The following is a 12495-nucleotide window of genomic DNA, read 5'->3' as shown; positions in this document are numbered from 1 at the left end:
AGTTTGAGTAATTCTACGAAAGGGCGAATCCAAGTTCAAGTCACAATTTCCAATGACGATTCACGTCTTACGATTCATGATTTAACTAACATCAATAGGCAATGTGACGCAGTATTGGGATCAAGTCACTACCTTCGAGTCACGAGTACATTTTGACTCGAGTCAAGCCAAGTCAATGGATTTTCGAAGGTGATTCGCGTCAATAAGTCAACCGCTTTTTGGAGGTGAATCGAGTCAAGTCAATAAGTCACAATTCAAGTCAAATTGAATTTTCGAAGCTATGAGTGATTATTTAAAGTCATTACATTTTGCTAGCTGTGTGAAAGACAGAATAATTGGCCATTTATCTTGAGTCAAATAACGAATATAAAGTTAAATAAACATGCAAAAAGACGTTGTATCGCTCACGCACACATGCTATTAAAATACATGAGTAGCTGCTGTTCAGTTACCTGCTACAGTTGTTATCAGCAAAACTATTGCACCGAATACGAAGCCCCGAGAAGTTGAAACAAATTGACATGGTACAATAGTCTACCATACACTACTCATTTATACGTCCGTAAGAATATAAATGCACATACTATATTTGTTCGATTTAAATCATACAAAAGGGTTGGAAAAGGTGAGCACTGCGCAACGTCAGCATTGAGCCGTCTAAGAAATAGACACAGCGCTATTAGATTAATCTACTGCAAGTATGCCAACGTACGCTGTGATCGTTTCGTTTGCGGTCAATTGATTTGTAAATGGAGGATCAGTGTAACGTACAATCAGTGAATGACTATGGTTGCTCTCACAAGTGACACCGGCGTATCTCGAACAATCCGTACATACACAAGATACAGTGTTTTAATCGACAGTGTTTTAATCGTTCTATAATGCATGAATGGAAAGGTGATAATTGCATATATAGTCGCTATGAACTTTTTATCCTCTCAGCCCACGTAATCAGATTTACCAGTACTGATGAGTGGGCTTTTGTATTCGAAAATGAAGGCCACGTAATTAAAAATTGAATATATTCGCGCGTGCCCGTTTGAACAATTAATTCGTTACATGTTGTTATTTTGTTACCCCTTGTCCGTCCGTTATATAGTCACAAAAAATTGAAACGCATAAACGTGTTAAACTATAGAATAAACTATCTCTAATTAAACTAAAGTAAGCACACGATTCAAAATTGGTATTTCTTCACTGGCAAATAATTTTCTCTGATGGATCTTATTTGTCCTGGGAGGTGCAGATTGCGCCGACATGATAATTCGGCACGAGCGATTTAGGCACCGATGGACAATTAGACTTATATACATAGAAGTTTACGATCAACATAAGGGCATTCCTCTTTGGCTAAGATTTTCTCGCTGACGATCTTTTTGACACACTGTTCGGAGTCCCATATTGACCCGATCTTCATATGTCTTCGTGAATCGTGGCGTGGTAATGGCCGACGCCAAAATGCCTATTTCTATTTTCTATAATTACGCGTATTCTTCTGTGGGGGAGTTGTCAAAACATGATGTGTAGTCTAATTTATGTTCATTCACCGAAATATTCTAGGGCCCCCTTCGAGATCACCGATTGGGGGTTTGGGTTGCAGCAGTTTCGGTTCTGGTAAGAGGTCAAAATCCTGTCGGTCTTTTCGAGACTTTGGTATTGGAATTACTTCGCGCTTAATCGCGCTCGAGGACATTCGACAATTCGACTGCACAAAGCTTCAAAACTTATTTTATGTACAAGCGGACTCTAAAAGTACGCACAATTCGTTTCACGTGAATTATAGAAGCCACTACATTTAGAAATAGATATGTAGCAAACATCGTCGCGTAACGCGACCAAAAATTTCGGGATTTGACATGTTCTGTGGGATGTTAATTTGCTCAGAATACTCATTAAGGATATGTCTTACTACCACATCATCTACTACGAAGCCATTTTTCTTTAGCGCCCCCTGTGGCCAGTGCCCCCATATCGCCCCCTGAGCGTTACCTCCCCCTCCAAAATCGCCAGCGCCCCTTGGGAGGCGCTGGAGGCGAGGTTAAGAACCACTGGCCTAGGCGATGTAAAGAGGAGGCATGCACACTGAATGAAAGTAAAGAAGATAGTATAGAAAAAGAAAGCGTCAAGAAATAGGGCGGCATGTCATGGGAAGCGAGATCGATAGGTCAGTCGTGGTCTGGTAATCTTGAGGATGGACTGTCATGACTCGAGTCATCCCAACACTGAATGTGACGTAATAGCAGATCTTCCACCTCATGGCAACGTTTGAAAGTGATGTGATAGTGAAGTTTGATGAGTAGTTTCAGGTTTTTGGAGCAATCTTAAAGTGAACTTTTGCTCTTCAAATCAGAAAAAGACAGGGTTGTAACCAAGTCACAAGGCTCCGAGTCACAAGTCAATCTCAATTTTATAGCTTTGACCCGAGTCAAGTCGAGTCATTTTGAATTGACCACCGAGTCAAGTCGGAGTCCAAGTCACCGAGCAGAGTGTCGAGTCCGAGTCATGGTATTATGACTCGAGTCCGAGTCCAAGTCACTGTGTTGACTGCTCAGTTTCCGGTTAAAGTCCACTTTTTATAACTCTGCTTGGTGATATCGAATAGTTTGCACCAATAATTTACTAATTTTCCTCACTTTTAGTAGTTTATGGTCGCATTTTCAATTACCAGTACCGATAGACGAAATCCCAATAGTGTGGTAACTTAACTATTCTTCGAAATTACAATGAAATGTTGGTCATGGCCGTCTGAGTCTCGAGTCATATGACTTGGTTCGAGTCATGCGCAATGACTCGAGTCCAAGTCGAGTCAATACACAGACTGACTCGATCGAGTCGAGTCGAGTCATTTCCGTATTTTGAGAAAATGACTCGAGTCAAGTCGAGTCATCAGAAAATCGTGACTCGAGTCGAGTCATGACTCGAGTCATTACAACCCTGGAAAAAGATATGCGGCTCTTCAATAGTGCAAAATACTTGATAATCCAAAATTTTCACGCGTGCCGCACACAATGTTCTGACGGGCCGCGTGTCTTCATTGTATTTAATTCTTTCGTTACTTTTTTATTATTGTTGCCTGTTACTCTGTTGTTGTTCCAACTTTTACCATCTTTTGACCTGTTTTAAATTTATTCTTGACGCGAGACTCGTATTGAAACACGAATCTGCACTCCATGTTTGATGCTGGTGTGATCAGACTGGTTGACCTCCACGGTCGTACCGATCATTCTTATCTGATACCGAATACTGTGCTTGCATATTTTCTGTACCACCATCATTCCCGTCTGTTTTTTTACGTATTTTGGTTGGATGAAAATAAATGCTCTCCATCGACACAACTGGCTGGATAATCCCTAAGGATCGTATCGCTGCAACCTGTATTATATTTTTGAATGTAATTTTTACTCAATAAAACTGTATCTCTCTCTCTCGTCTAGACTAGGCCCAGGTGGGAGTCTGATCTGAAAGCCTACTCAGAGTCGTTTTGAAACCTTACTTTCTTTTCATTGTATCGCAATCTCGTGCAGTTATTTAAAGGAAAAAAACGCATAAATTCGCTAAGAGACATATATGACCGGGTAGTAGTTACTTGGCGATACAAGACATAGCACGTGTATATAGCTCCCCACTAATTGTCACCGATCAGCAAGTTGGATAATGCCGCTCTGACAAAATGACAAATCGGTTATCAATCCCTAACGACATTGTTACAATATTAGGAACCGTTGGGTGGCACACGGGAGCCGAACAAAATGGCGTCCTAGTTCCTTACATTCCCCTAATCCAGCGCGAATTGCAGAAAAAAACCAGACCCGTGGACAATTGCTTCGCATACCGTTCAATTTATTGCTAACTAAATCATCATTTTAATGTACCACAAGACTGCAGTACAATGGAATATGTCGAAACGATTTGGAGTCAATGTTCCCTCTAATTTTGGACGAGTCGGTTACGCGCACTCATCAACTCACTGCGCGGTCCCTTGGACAAAACAGTGCGTGACGACTAAAAAATAGTCATCACGTCGAATTTTTTATCCTCAGCAAAGATTTTCTGTGCGTAGAGACCGTGTCTATAGCGCAGCTTAGAGGAAACAGTGCTGGGAGTACCGGCAGTCTTCGAAATCATACACCCGCCTGGCCTCTTCTCGGCGTTTAAGCAAGTGACATTTTAACCACAGGCTCAACAATAAATTCAACCCTAACGATCAATGTCCCAGGCACACGAACACTTTCCACGCGGTCTATCTATGTTACCAGCCGTAGGCTGAGTATTCATTAAAATGCTCGACAGCAACAGCATCTCGCCGGCTACGCGACTGTCATCTAGCATATCCTGTCCACATTCAAGTCGAAATACTAACAATTTCTACTGAATCAACACTAGTTCACCGGATATTTCGATCTCACCTTCCAACATATGGCACCTGTCCTTATGCATTATCTGTTGCTTTCCATTGCATCGCCTAGGCCAGGTGGATGTCCGATCTCGAAGATCACCTATCGTTTCGACCCCTTCGTATCTCTCATATATCGCAGTCTTGCAATGTATGGAGATCATGAAAATGCTTGTAATTGAAACCCTACCATTTTGTCGCAACTAGCTCAGTGGACACTACTCGAAGTGTCCGAGCTTTCAGCTGCATGAATGCCTTCAATACGTCCAAAAACAACTCGCCGACTTGCGAACTTTGACCAGCCTCTACAGGTCAAAGCCTGTTTAGAGATATTTGCAAGCTGCTTCGTGACCAGCTGGCCTGAAACAACTGTCATTGCACCTTGCAGAACCAGCTAACGTCACTCAACACTCCCCACAGCCCAACACCCGGCTAGTACAAAATCATCACCACATTTTTGAGTGCAACACCGTGTATTTGAGCAAACCCCTAAGCAGCCGGTCACGAATTACCTAGAGTGTAAAATGGCTGCTCTCTCATCGGCTATGTACTCACCAAGACGTAGCCAGTCAGACGAGCAAGTGGTCAGTCGTATTTCAGTGTGTGAGGCAGGTTTCCAGAGGGTCACTGCAAGCACATATCTTCATGTGAGTGACTGGTTTATTCTTGAAGACCTAATACCCAAGGCCTAATTCTCTACTGTTCCAAAACTATCGCTAGCTTCATGTGCAAAAGCGATGGTGAAATCAAGTGTTCTACAACACTAGAAAAACAGCCACATTTTTATATGTGACATCAACCATTTTCAGACGACACCATCACTTTCGACACGCCTAAACACTACTACACAGCCTAAATTCAAACTAACTTAACGCTTATCATGTACCGTACTGCTAACGCTAACTTATGCTATCAATTGCTCGAATAGGAATTCTTAACCAACTTCTAGATTATTCCCACTTACAGGAGAGGCGTGTTTTGAGACGAGGGCATGTCTCCGGACCTTGGTCACTTTTCGCCTCCTGAAATACAGAGGCCTAAAGCCATGAAATGTGTCATCCTGGTCTATCGTATGCTACTGACTAACCTAAGAAGAGTACGCATGGATGCAACTGATCTCTAAGCTATTCTATAGTAATCGACGTAGTTAAAAGAATGCACATCGGTAGGTTTATGTCAAATCTACAATAAATGTGACAGACATCCAGTTCAATGGAATGAAAACAAATCGGTAAAAATATTGACTGATGTACAACATTACGTCACAGGGGGGGCCGGCCGTACTCGGCATGTACAAGGCCTCATTCCAAAGCCCGGTCGTGTTCATATTGTTACCAAAACGCAAATTTATGTACATTCAACGGAGCGATACCACGCTGGGCCTAAGTTACCAGCTTCATCTCTTGTACGGGTGATAGCCTTGTCCTGAGCCACGGCCACCACCACCAGACGAGTCCCCTCCCCGTCCGTAGCCATTTCCGTAGTCACTGTAAGACTGCCCCCGGGTCGGTCCATAACCCCCTGGCGTCTGCTGTTGATAACTTCCCATACCGCCATAGCCACCAGATGCATCTCCTTTGTTAGGCGGCGCTCCTTGCCCTCCGTACATCATCCCTGGAGCTGCGTTGTAGTTGTAACCGTAGTATTGAGCTGTTTGTCCATATGGATAATTTCCGCCGTATCCACTTTGGCCGTACGGAGGGTATCCGAATCCACCCATCATACCTCCATTGCCACCCTGGCCCATCCAGCCACCACCACCACCACCTGAATTAGGGTAACCGTAACCGTATCCTCCTCCGCCGCCACCTCCGCTGTAACCATCATTTCCATCGTTTTGATTGCGTCTCATCGTTTCTCTTGGTGTGGCCCTTTTTGCTTCTACTCGTTTTCCGCATATTTCATGGAAATGTTTGCCGACGGCTTGATCAACGGCGGATTCGCTTTCGAACGTCACAAATCCAAAACCTTTGTGGCGATTTTCTTCTTTGTTAATTACGAAAACGACCTCCGTCACTGAACCATACTGGCTGAAGTACGCCTTCACTTCCTCTTCCGTCGCGTTCTGAGCCAGACCTCCGATGAAAATTTTGTGTGTTTGGGTGTGCTCGATTTGAGCGTTTTTCTTCTGCTGCTGGATCGTCTTTGGTGTGCACGGCTTGGGGTCGATTTTCTTGTTGTCGAGCGTGTGCGGACGGTTTTTCAACACCTCCGCGACAGCCCCGGCGTCGGCGTACTTGACGAAACCGAATCCGCGAGACATCTGGGTCAGTTTGTCCCGCATGACGATGCACTCGACGATTTCGCCGTAATTGGAGAAGTGCTGCCTCAGCATGTCATCGGTCGTTTCCCGTGTCAGTCCACCGACGAATATCTTTCCAACTTCATCCCCCTCAGACATATTGACTAGTAGAAAGAGTTATGATACAGAGAATAAATACCTAAGCTGCAGAATTAAAAGTGACAACAAAGTTAAACTTCAAATCCCATGTTAATTTTGCTTGAATTTGGTAACCAGTTTTATAGGAGTATGATGAGTCATGAGCATATGACAATTGCATTACTACAATATTTGTTCCTTATAAATTGAGCAAGACTGAACGCAATGCACAATAAAACCCAATGTCGTCACAACTAAGTATAGAATCAGTAGCTTATATATGCCAAGATATATTTCAAGATATTGATGAAACAAAATCTCGATTTTCCTAAAATGTTAAGTGAAATAAGTCACTCTGATTCCACTGTGACTGTATATAGGCAATTGACATTAACAGTAATAATCACATGATTCGGAAGGACCAACACCACAATGATGCAGTCAGAGTCAGAAACCAAACAGAAGCATAATAACGGGAAATACTACGGTAGGCTACTGAATCTACAATTATAACTAACACAACGAACAGAGATATGTCGCAATGCCCGAGGGCTGAGAACGAAAACTGGTCACCAAACGAACATTGTATGGCCACATTCTCGCCATTCTGTCCCTATATAAGCATTAAATAAAATGTCTGAACCAAGTTTTTGTTCGAGTCAAAACTAATTTAGCATGTGATGCACCAGTTTGCACTTCAATATAAATCAGAAACAATGGAGGACGTGACCTAGTAAGCTTGGAATAGTTCTACATCACGGCTCCCTGGTACCTCAAGTAGATATCAATATGGAATACAAACAATATACGAAGTATACAAAATGAATTTTTCGCAATGACATGACATCAACGCGTCATTCAGGTCAAGATATACCGGTATAAAGTCTGTAACCTCACCACACCTAAATTAGTAATGGCGAACAACTTGACACACTAAATGAATGGCGATAAGGCACGTCATAAACTCATTCCTCACTTACCTGCAGCAGCGATGATCCTCGATTTCCGCAAACTTCGTACGCAGATGAATATATGAAGAAGATGCGAGAGGTCCGCGAAGATTTATGGCAACGCAAGTGGGAAACAGAAGCGCGACAAAGCTGAAGAAGTGCCGTTCTGGAAAGCGGACAATGACTGAAACGCCTTTTTCCCTAGACATTAGTCTCGCAGCAGCCAGTACGAATTTACAAAAACGTGGACGGATTCCCGCTTTCCTCCGACGAGCCATGATCGCGGGTGAAGATGTTATTTCACCACAGTTGACATTCAAAATAATACCAAAATTGATATTGCAATAAATTCGCTGTATGGCTTCAAAACGAATTGATTGAACGCCCACAGATGGCTCATAGAGCACTGGCTTTCTCATTCAGTGGGTTATTTTTAATATAATGTGGTGTATTGAAACATTTGATGAAATTACTAGCAATCAATGAATTAAATTGAATTGAGTAACTAACTAACCAATAACCTACCCCCGTAGGTTAGTTATTTATAGTATAGTATAATGTAATATATAATCAAAAAATTATATTGAGATTTTGGCCAGGAAGAATACTGGATTTTAGCTGAAACTATCCAATGTAACATTAGATGATGAAATCTGTAGAATTTACAGGAACAAAGCGACACCCATTGCTGATCGCAGAGAGTTTTGAATCCATTCATCTGCGCGGGAAATCCTTGATCCCCACGGCAGTATCATTCTTGTCGTCAATGGTCAGGGTGTGACTGTCAAATATGCAGACAATGCAACGATGTATTGCATAATAATGACATGTTGAATTAAACGACATTCATGCCCAAATTCAATTTCAATTCATTAGTAACAATTTCATCATTTCAATGCACCGTAAGATTGCGATCTACAATGAAAGATAGGAATATGTCGAAATGACCTGGAGTAGTCTCTGAAATCAGACTCCTACCATACAACCATTGGTGGCCCTATACGAACGGGGGGGGGGTCCTGGGCGAGACTTACCGGGGGGGCCCATAAGTATCTATCCGTAACTTATGGGGGGCTCCACCCCCCAGACCACCTTTTGCATCTGGTATTATTATCGTTCACCACGACTAGGTTTGGCCAGGTGCTGGATTCGGCCATGTCTATTTTGCATGTGTGCAAGGATATATAGACTACATCAAAACTAAGTAATTCTACCGCATGCAGAGACGTGATGATTATCGGGATACGGGACTTTTCTAACAAATGCAGAGATTTGATGATGATTGACACATCTGTACGGAATCATATTCCTGCTTGGTACACGGATTTCCATGTTTATTCGTTATTATCCTTGAAAAAGCGCATAATCCAAATAGGGAGAGAGAGAGAGAGAGAGAGAGAGTCTTTATTTTCATCGAACCAAAATACATAACAAACGGCAGTGATGGTGGTACAGAAAATATGCGTGCAAAGTATTCGGTATTAGATAGGAATGATCACACCAGCATCAAACAGGTACACTTGACTCAGAACAGTCTGGCTGTAAAAAATGTTTAGTTACGAAAGGAAAATAGAAAAAAAATCAAACAATGGTAGCAAATGATCAATGAAGCAATGTCTGGGCGAGGTAGGGCAACAGTGTTAGTGTAACGACAAGAGGTGATCAAGTAGGGCTTTTTTGAATCTATTATAAGGCAATTCACGGATATGTGATGGTAATGCATTCCAGATATGATAGGTCCCGAGTAGTCGATAGATCTCTTAGTTAGGTTGCTATTGGGTTGGGGTAAGTAGACGTTTCCTTTAGACGAAGGGCCTTCGACCTTCGACCAGGGGGGTGACCACCCACCTCGCCCACCCCAAAAGCCACCACTGCATACAACTACCTGGTCTACCAGGCAGGGTTGTAATGACTCGAGTCATGACTCGACTCGAGTCAGACTCGAGTCACGATTTTTTTGTGACTCGACTTGGCTCGAGTCATTTTCTTTAAATGGGAAAATGACTCGACTCGACTCGAGTCAATATTTGGATTGACTCGACTTGTACTCGAGTCATTACGCATGACTCGACCCAAGTCATTGACTTGGCTTATTTTCTATGACTTGAAGATGAAGAAATTTGCGAATCGTAATGGCTAGATCAGGGATATATCCCTGGGCTAGATTAACGCATCTGACGAAATCTGCCGACATCGCTATTTGTCGCAACTGCTTTCGTTGCACTCGTCTGATATCAGATATACATCCGTAAAAACAGCAGACAATGGTACATAGCCTAGTAGCAATGCATTGTACAAAATCATCCTGTGATGAAGAGGTAAGAGATCCTCCGCAATCAAAGTACTCAAGACTTTTCAATTATACAAACAATCGAAGCAAAGTTCGATTAGAGCCAATGAAATGACTCAGATGGTCAAGTACTTGGATGAGACTGATAAGCTCATCATGTGTAGATTTGAGGTGGTGATTCTTTGCATTTTGGGCGACTAGAAAGAATAAGTATCCATATGCTCTTCAATGTGGTTCAAAAATGCTTGTGAATTCCTGTATCTTGCATCAGCGGAACGTGAATTCAGTAGATGTGGATTTATTCCAAGGCCATGCCGCTATAACATATATGAGGATCTCCTTTCCACTTTAGTATTTTTGAAGTGTAACTCAATGATTTGATCTGCTGTCTGTGAAATCACACAATACCCTCCGTCCATTTGACGTTTTGTTGTGTGTGTGCAGTGTGCACGTGAGTAATAATGAATGGCTAATGATGTGTGATGTTTGTACAATAGGGCTGTTCAAAAATAACTTCTTTTTTATTTTACTGGGTGGGATAAAATTGTTATGTTGCATAAAAAGAACACTTAATCTGGCTTAATGATATGAGAGGAGAAAATTTTATTTTTGAAAATAAATGGAGTGTTTTTAGTGAAAAATTATTTCATATAATATAATTCCATACTAGTAGTAAGCCGACTATTTTTTCATATCCAAAATATTCTACTCTAATAAATTCGCTTTTTCTAGGTGGAATATGGAGCCAATTTTGCTATGAATCATATTTTTACACTATATAACAATTAGCCTATCATGAGGTAGCCGGTAAAATTCGAAAATCGCCATTTGTAATAAATCCAAAATTTTCTCTCATAGTATTAACGTTCCGGCGGCTATTTCGGGAGCTGAGCAGGTGACCTTTTTTTAGTCAACCACCTGATAATGTGAAAGAAAAACTGTACCTCTACATAAGCATGCATCTGTTGATTCTCTATCAGCTGGTATCTAGACGTGACTTCGTTGCATGGTTCTATATCAGATAGTATGAAGACCAGAATTCGTTGATTCTCTATAAGCTATAAGCTAATTCAGGATTGAAAACATGAGTTGAACATGACTTCAATGCAGTGACTTGGACTCGGACTCGAGTCATAACACTATATGACTCGGACTTGACCCTTTAAACGGTGACTTGGACTCGGACTCGACTCGGTGATGAATTGAAAATGACTCGACTTGACTCGAGTCAATACCACAAAAGTAAGATTGACTCGTGACTCGGAACCATGTGACTTGGTTACAACCCTGCTACCGGCATGCACACTGAATGAGAAGTAAAAGTAGGCCTACCATATTTTGGAACTCTAAAAAGAGGACACTTTTTCAGAAACTTCAGACTTGCAAAACCGGAGAAGAATTCTCAAAAACCGGTGAATTTTTCCCACTTTGCGATCGGTTGACTAAAAAAAAAAAAAAGGTCGTCAGTTTCACTGCGGTCGTTGCCCCGAATATTTCAATGACTTCTTTACCTCGGAATCAAAAGCGCACAAGTACAACACACGCGCGTCCACGTCGTCCAAATATCATATGATCGACCGAAAAGATCATCGCTCTATCAAATATGCCGGACCTGATGTGTGGAACAGTATCCCGTCGGCCATCCGACAGTCGACGAGCATGTCCACATTAAAGTCGAAATACAAGCAATTACTACTAAATAAATACAGCCCATCCTCAAGATTACCGGACCACGACTGACCTATCGATCTCGCTTCCCATGACATGCCGCCCTATTTCTTGTCGCTTTCTTTTCTATACTATCTTCTTTACTTCATTCAGTGTGCATGCCTCCTCTTTACATCGCCTATAGGCCAAGGTGGGTGTCAGATTCCATAGACAACCTAGTCGCTTCGACATCTTCCTTTCTTTCATTGTATCGCATTTTTTGTGGTGTATTGAAGTGATAAAATTGCTAATAAACCAATGATGATGATGCTTTTCGCTCGGAGAGAGAGAGAGAGAGAGAGAGATATGATATTCTTTTTCACCTGCACCATCGAGGTGCTTTGACGACGGAGTTGCGATACGGCCCCATGAGGTCATCTAGTCTGCGCCCCCGTTTTTTTTTCTCCTCCATGCTATCCGTAATTGCTGAGCGCCTAGCAGGATAGCTGCGGATACTAATTTTCGAGTCTTTGGTATGACCCGGCCGGGGATCGAACCCACGACCTACTGCGGGATTTAGAGCTTATTGTCTCTGGTGAGCTGTATTAGAAGCGTAGCTAACCATAATATCTTGGGATTTCGGCTATACTTGAATACTTAACTCGAGAAGCTGTTCCTTGGGTGAAGTTCTTCGTAACAGATATATACTCAATACAATGGTTTATTCAGAACGTTAAACAGTAGTTTGCGTATAGAGTCTCATAATCATAGTAAAGTAGTTTCTAACACGTGTTACATACACTTATATAGAGTGTCAAGACATCACAACAAGAAG

General features: G+C 42.0%; 2 protein-coding genes across 3 annotated transcripts in view; both read right to left on the bottom strand.

Moving 5' to 3' along the window:
• Positions 1-12495, bottom strand: part of LOC145446931 (armadillo repeat-containing protein 8-like) — a 393366-nt gene that overhangs the window by 64930 nt on the left and 315941 nt on the right. The gene's annotated exons all lie outside the window — the stretch shown is intronic.
• LOC145446940 (DAZ-associated protein 1-like) lies at positions 5541-7907 on the bottom strand. Of its 2 annotated transcripts, none has more exons than XM_080325332.1 (2): positions 7754-7907; positions 5541-6839 (listed from the first exon to the last, which is right to left on the bottom strand). In XM_080325332.1, exon 2 carries the CDS (start codon positions 6792-6794, stop codon positions 5790-5792), a length of 1005 nt encoding a protein of 334 aa, XP_080181458.1. In that variant the 5' UTR covers positions 6795-6839; positions 7754-7907; the 3' UTR covers positions 5541-5789. The 2 variants fall into 2 exon arrangements, with proteins under 2 accessions (XP_080181458.1, XP_080181459.1); XM_080325333.1 differs by having other exon boundaries at positions 5541-6799; positions 7754-7902.

This window comes from Botryllus schlosseri, chromosome 9, assembly GCF_051294905.1.
Source record: "Botryllus schlosseri isolate E-star chromosome 9, Bs_hap1, whole genome shotgun sequence".
In the NCBI taxonomy this organism is placed as follows: domain Eukaryota; kingdom Metazoa; phylum Chordata; class Ascidiacea; order Stolidobranchia; family Styelidae; genus Botryllus; species Botryllus schlosseri.
This window is presented reverse-complemented; position numbering and strand designations above follow the sequence as displayed.

Excerpts from the sequence above, each read along its gene's own strand:
- LOC145446940 (XM_080325332.1), bottom strand. The coding sequence starts at position 6,794 with ATGTCTGAGGGGGATGAAGTTGGAAAGATATTCGTCGGTGGACTGACA.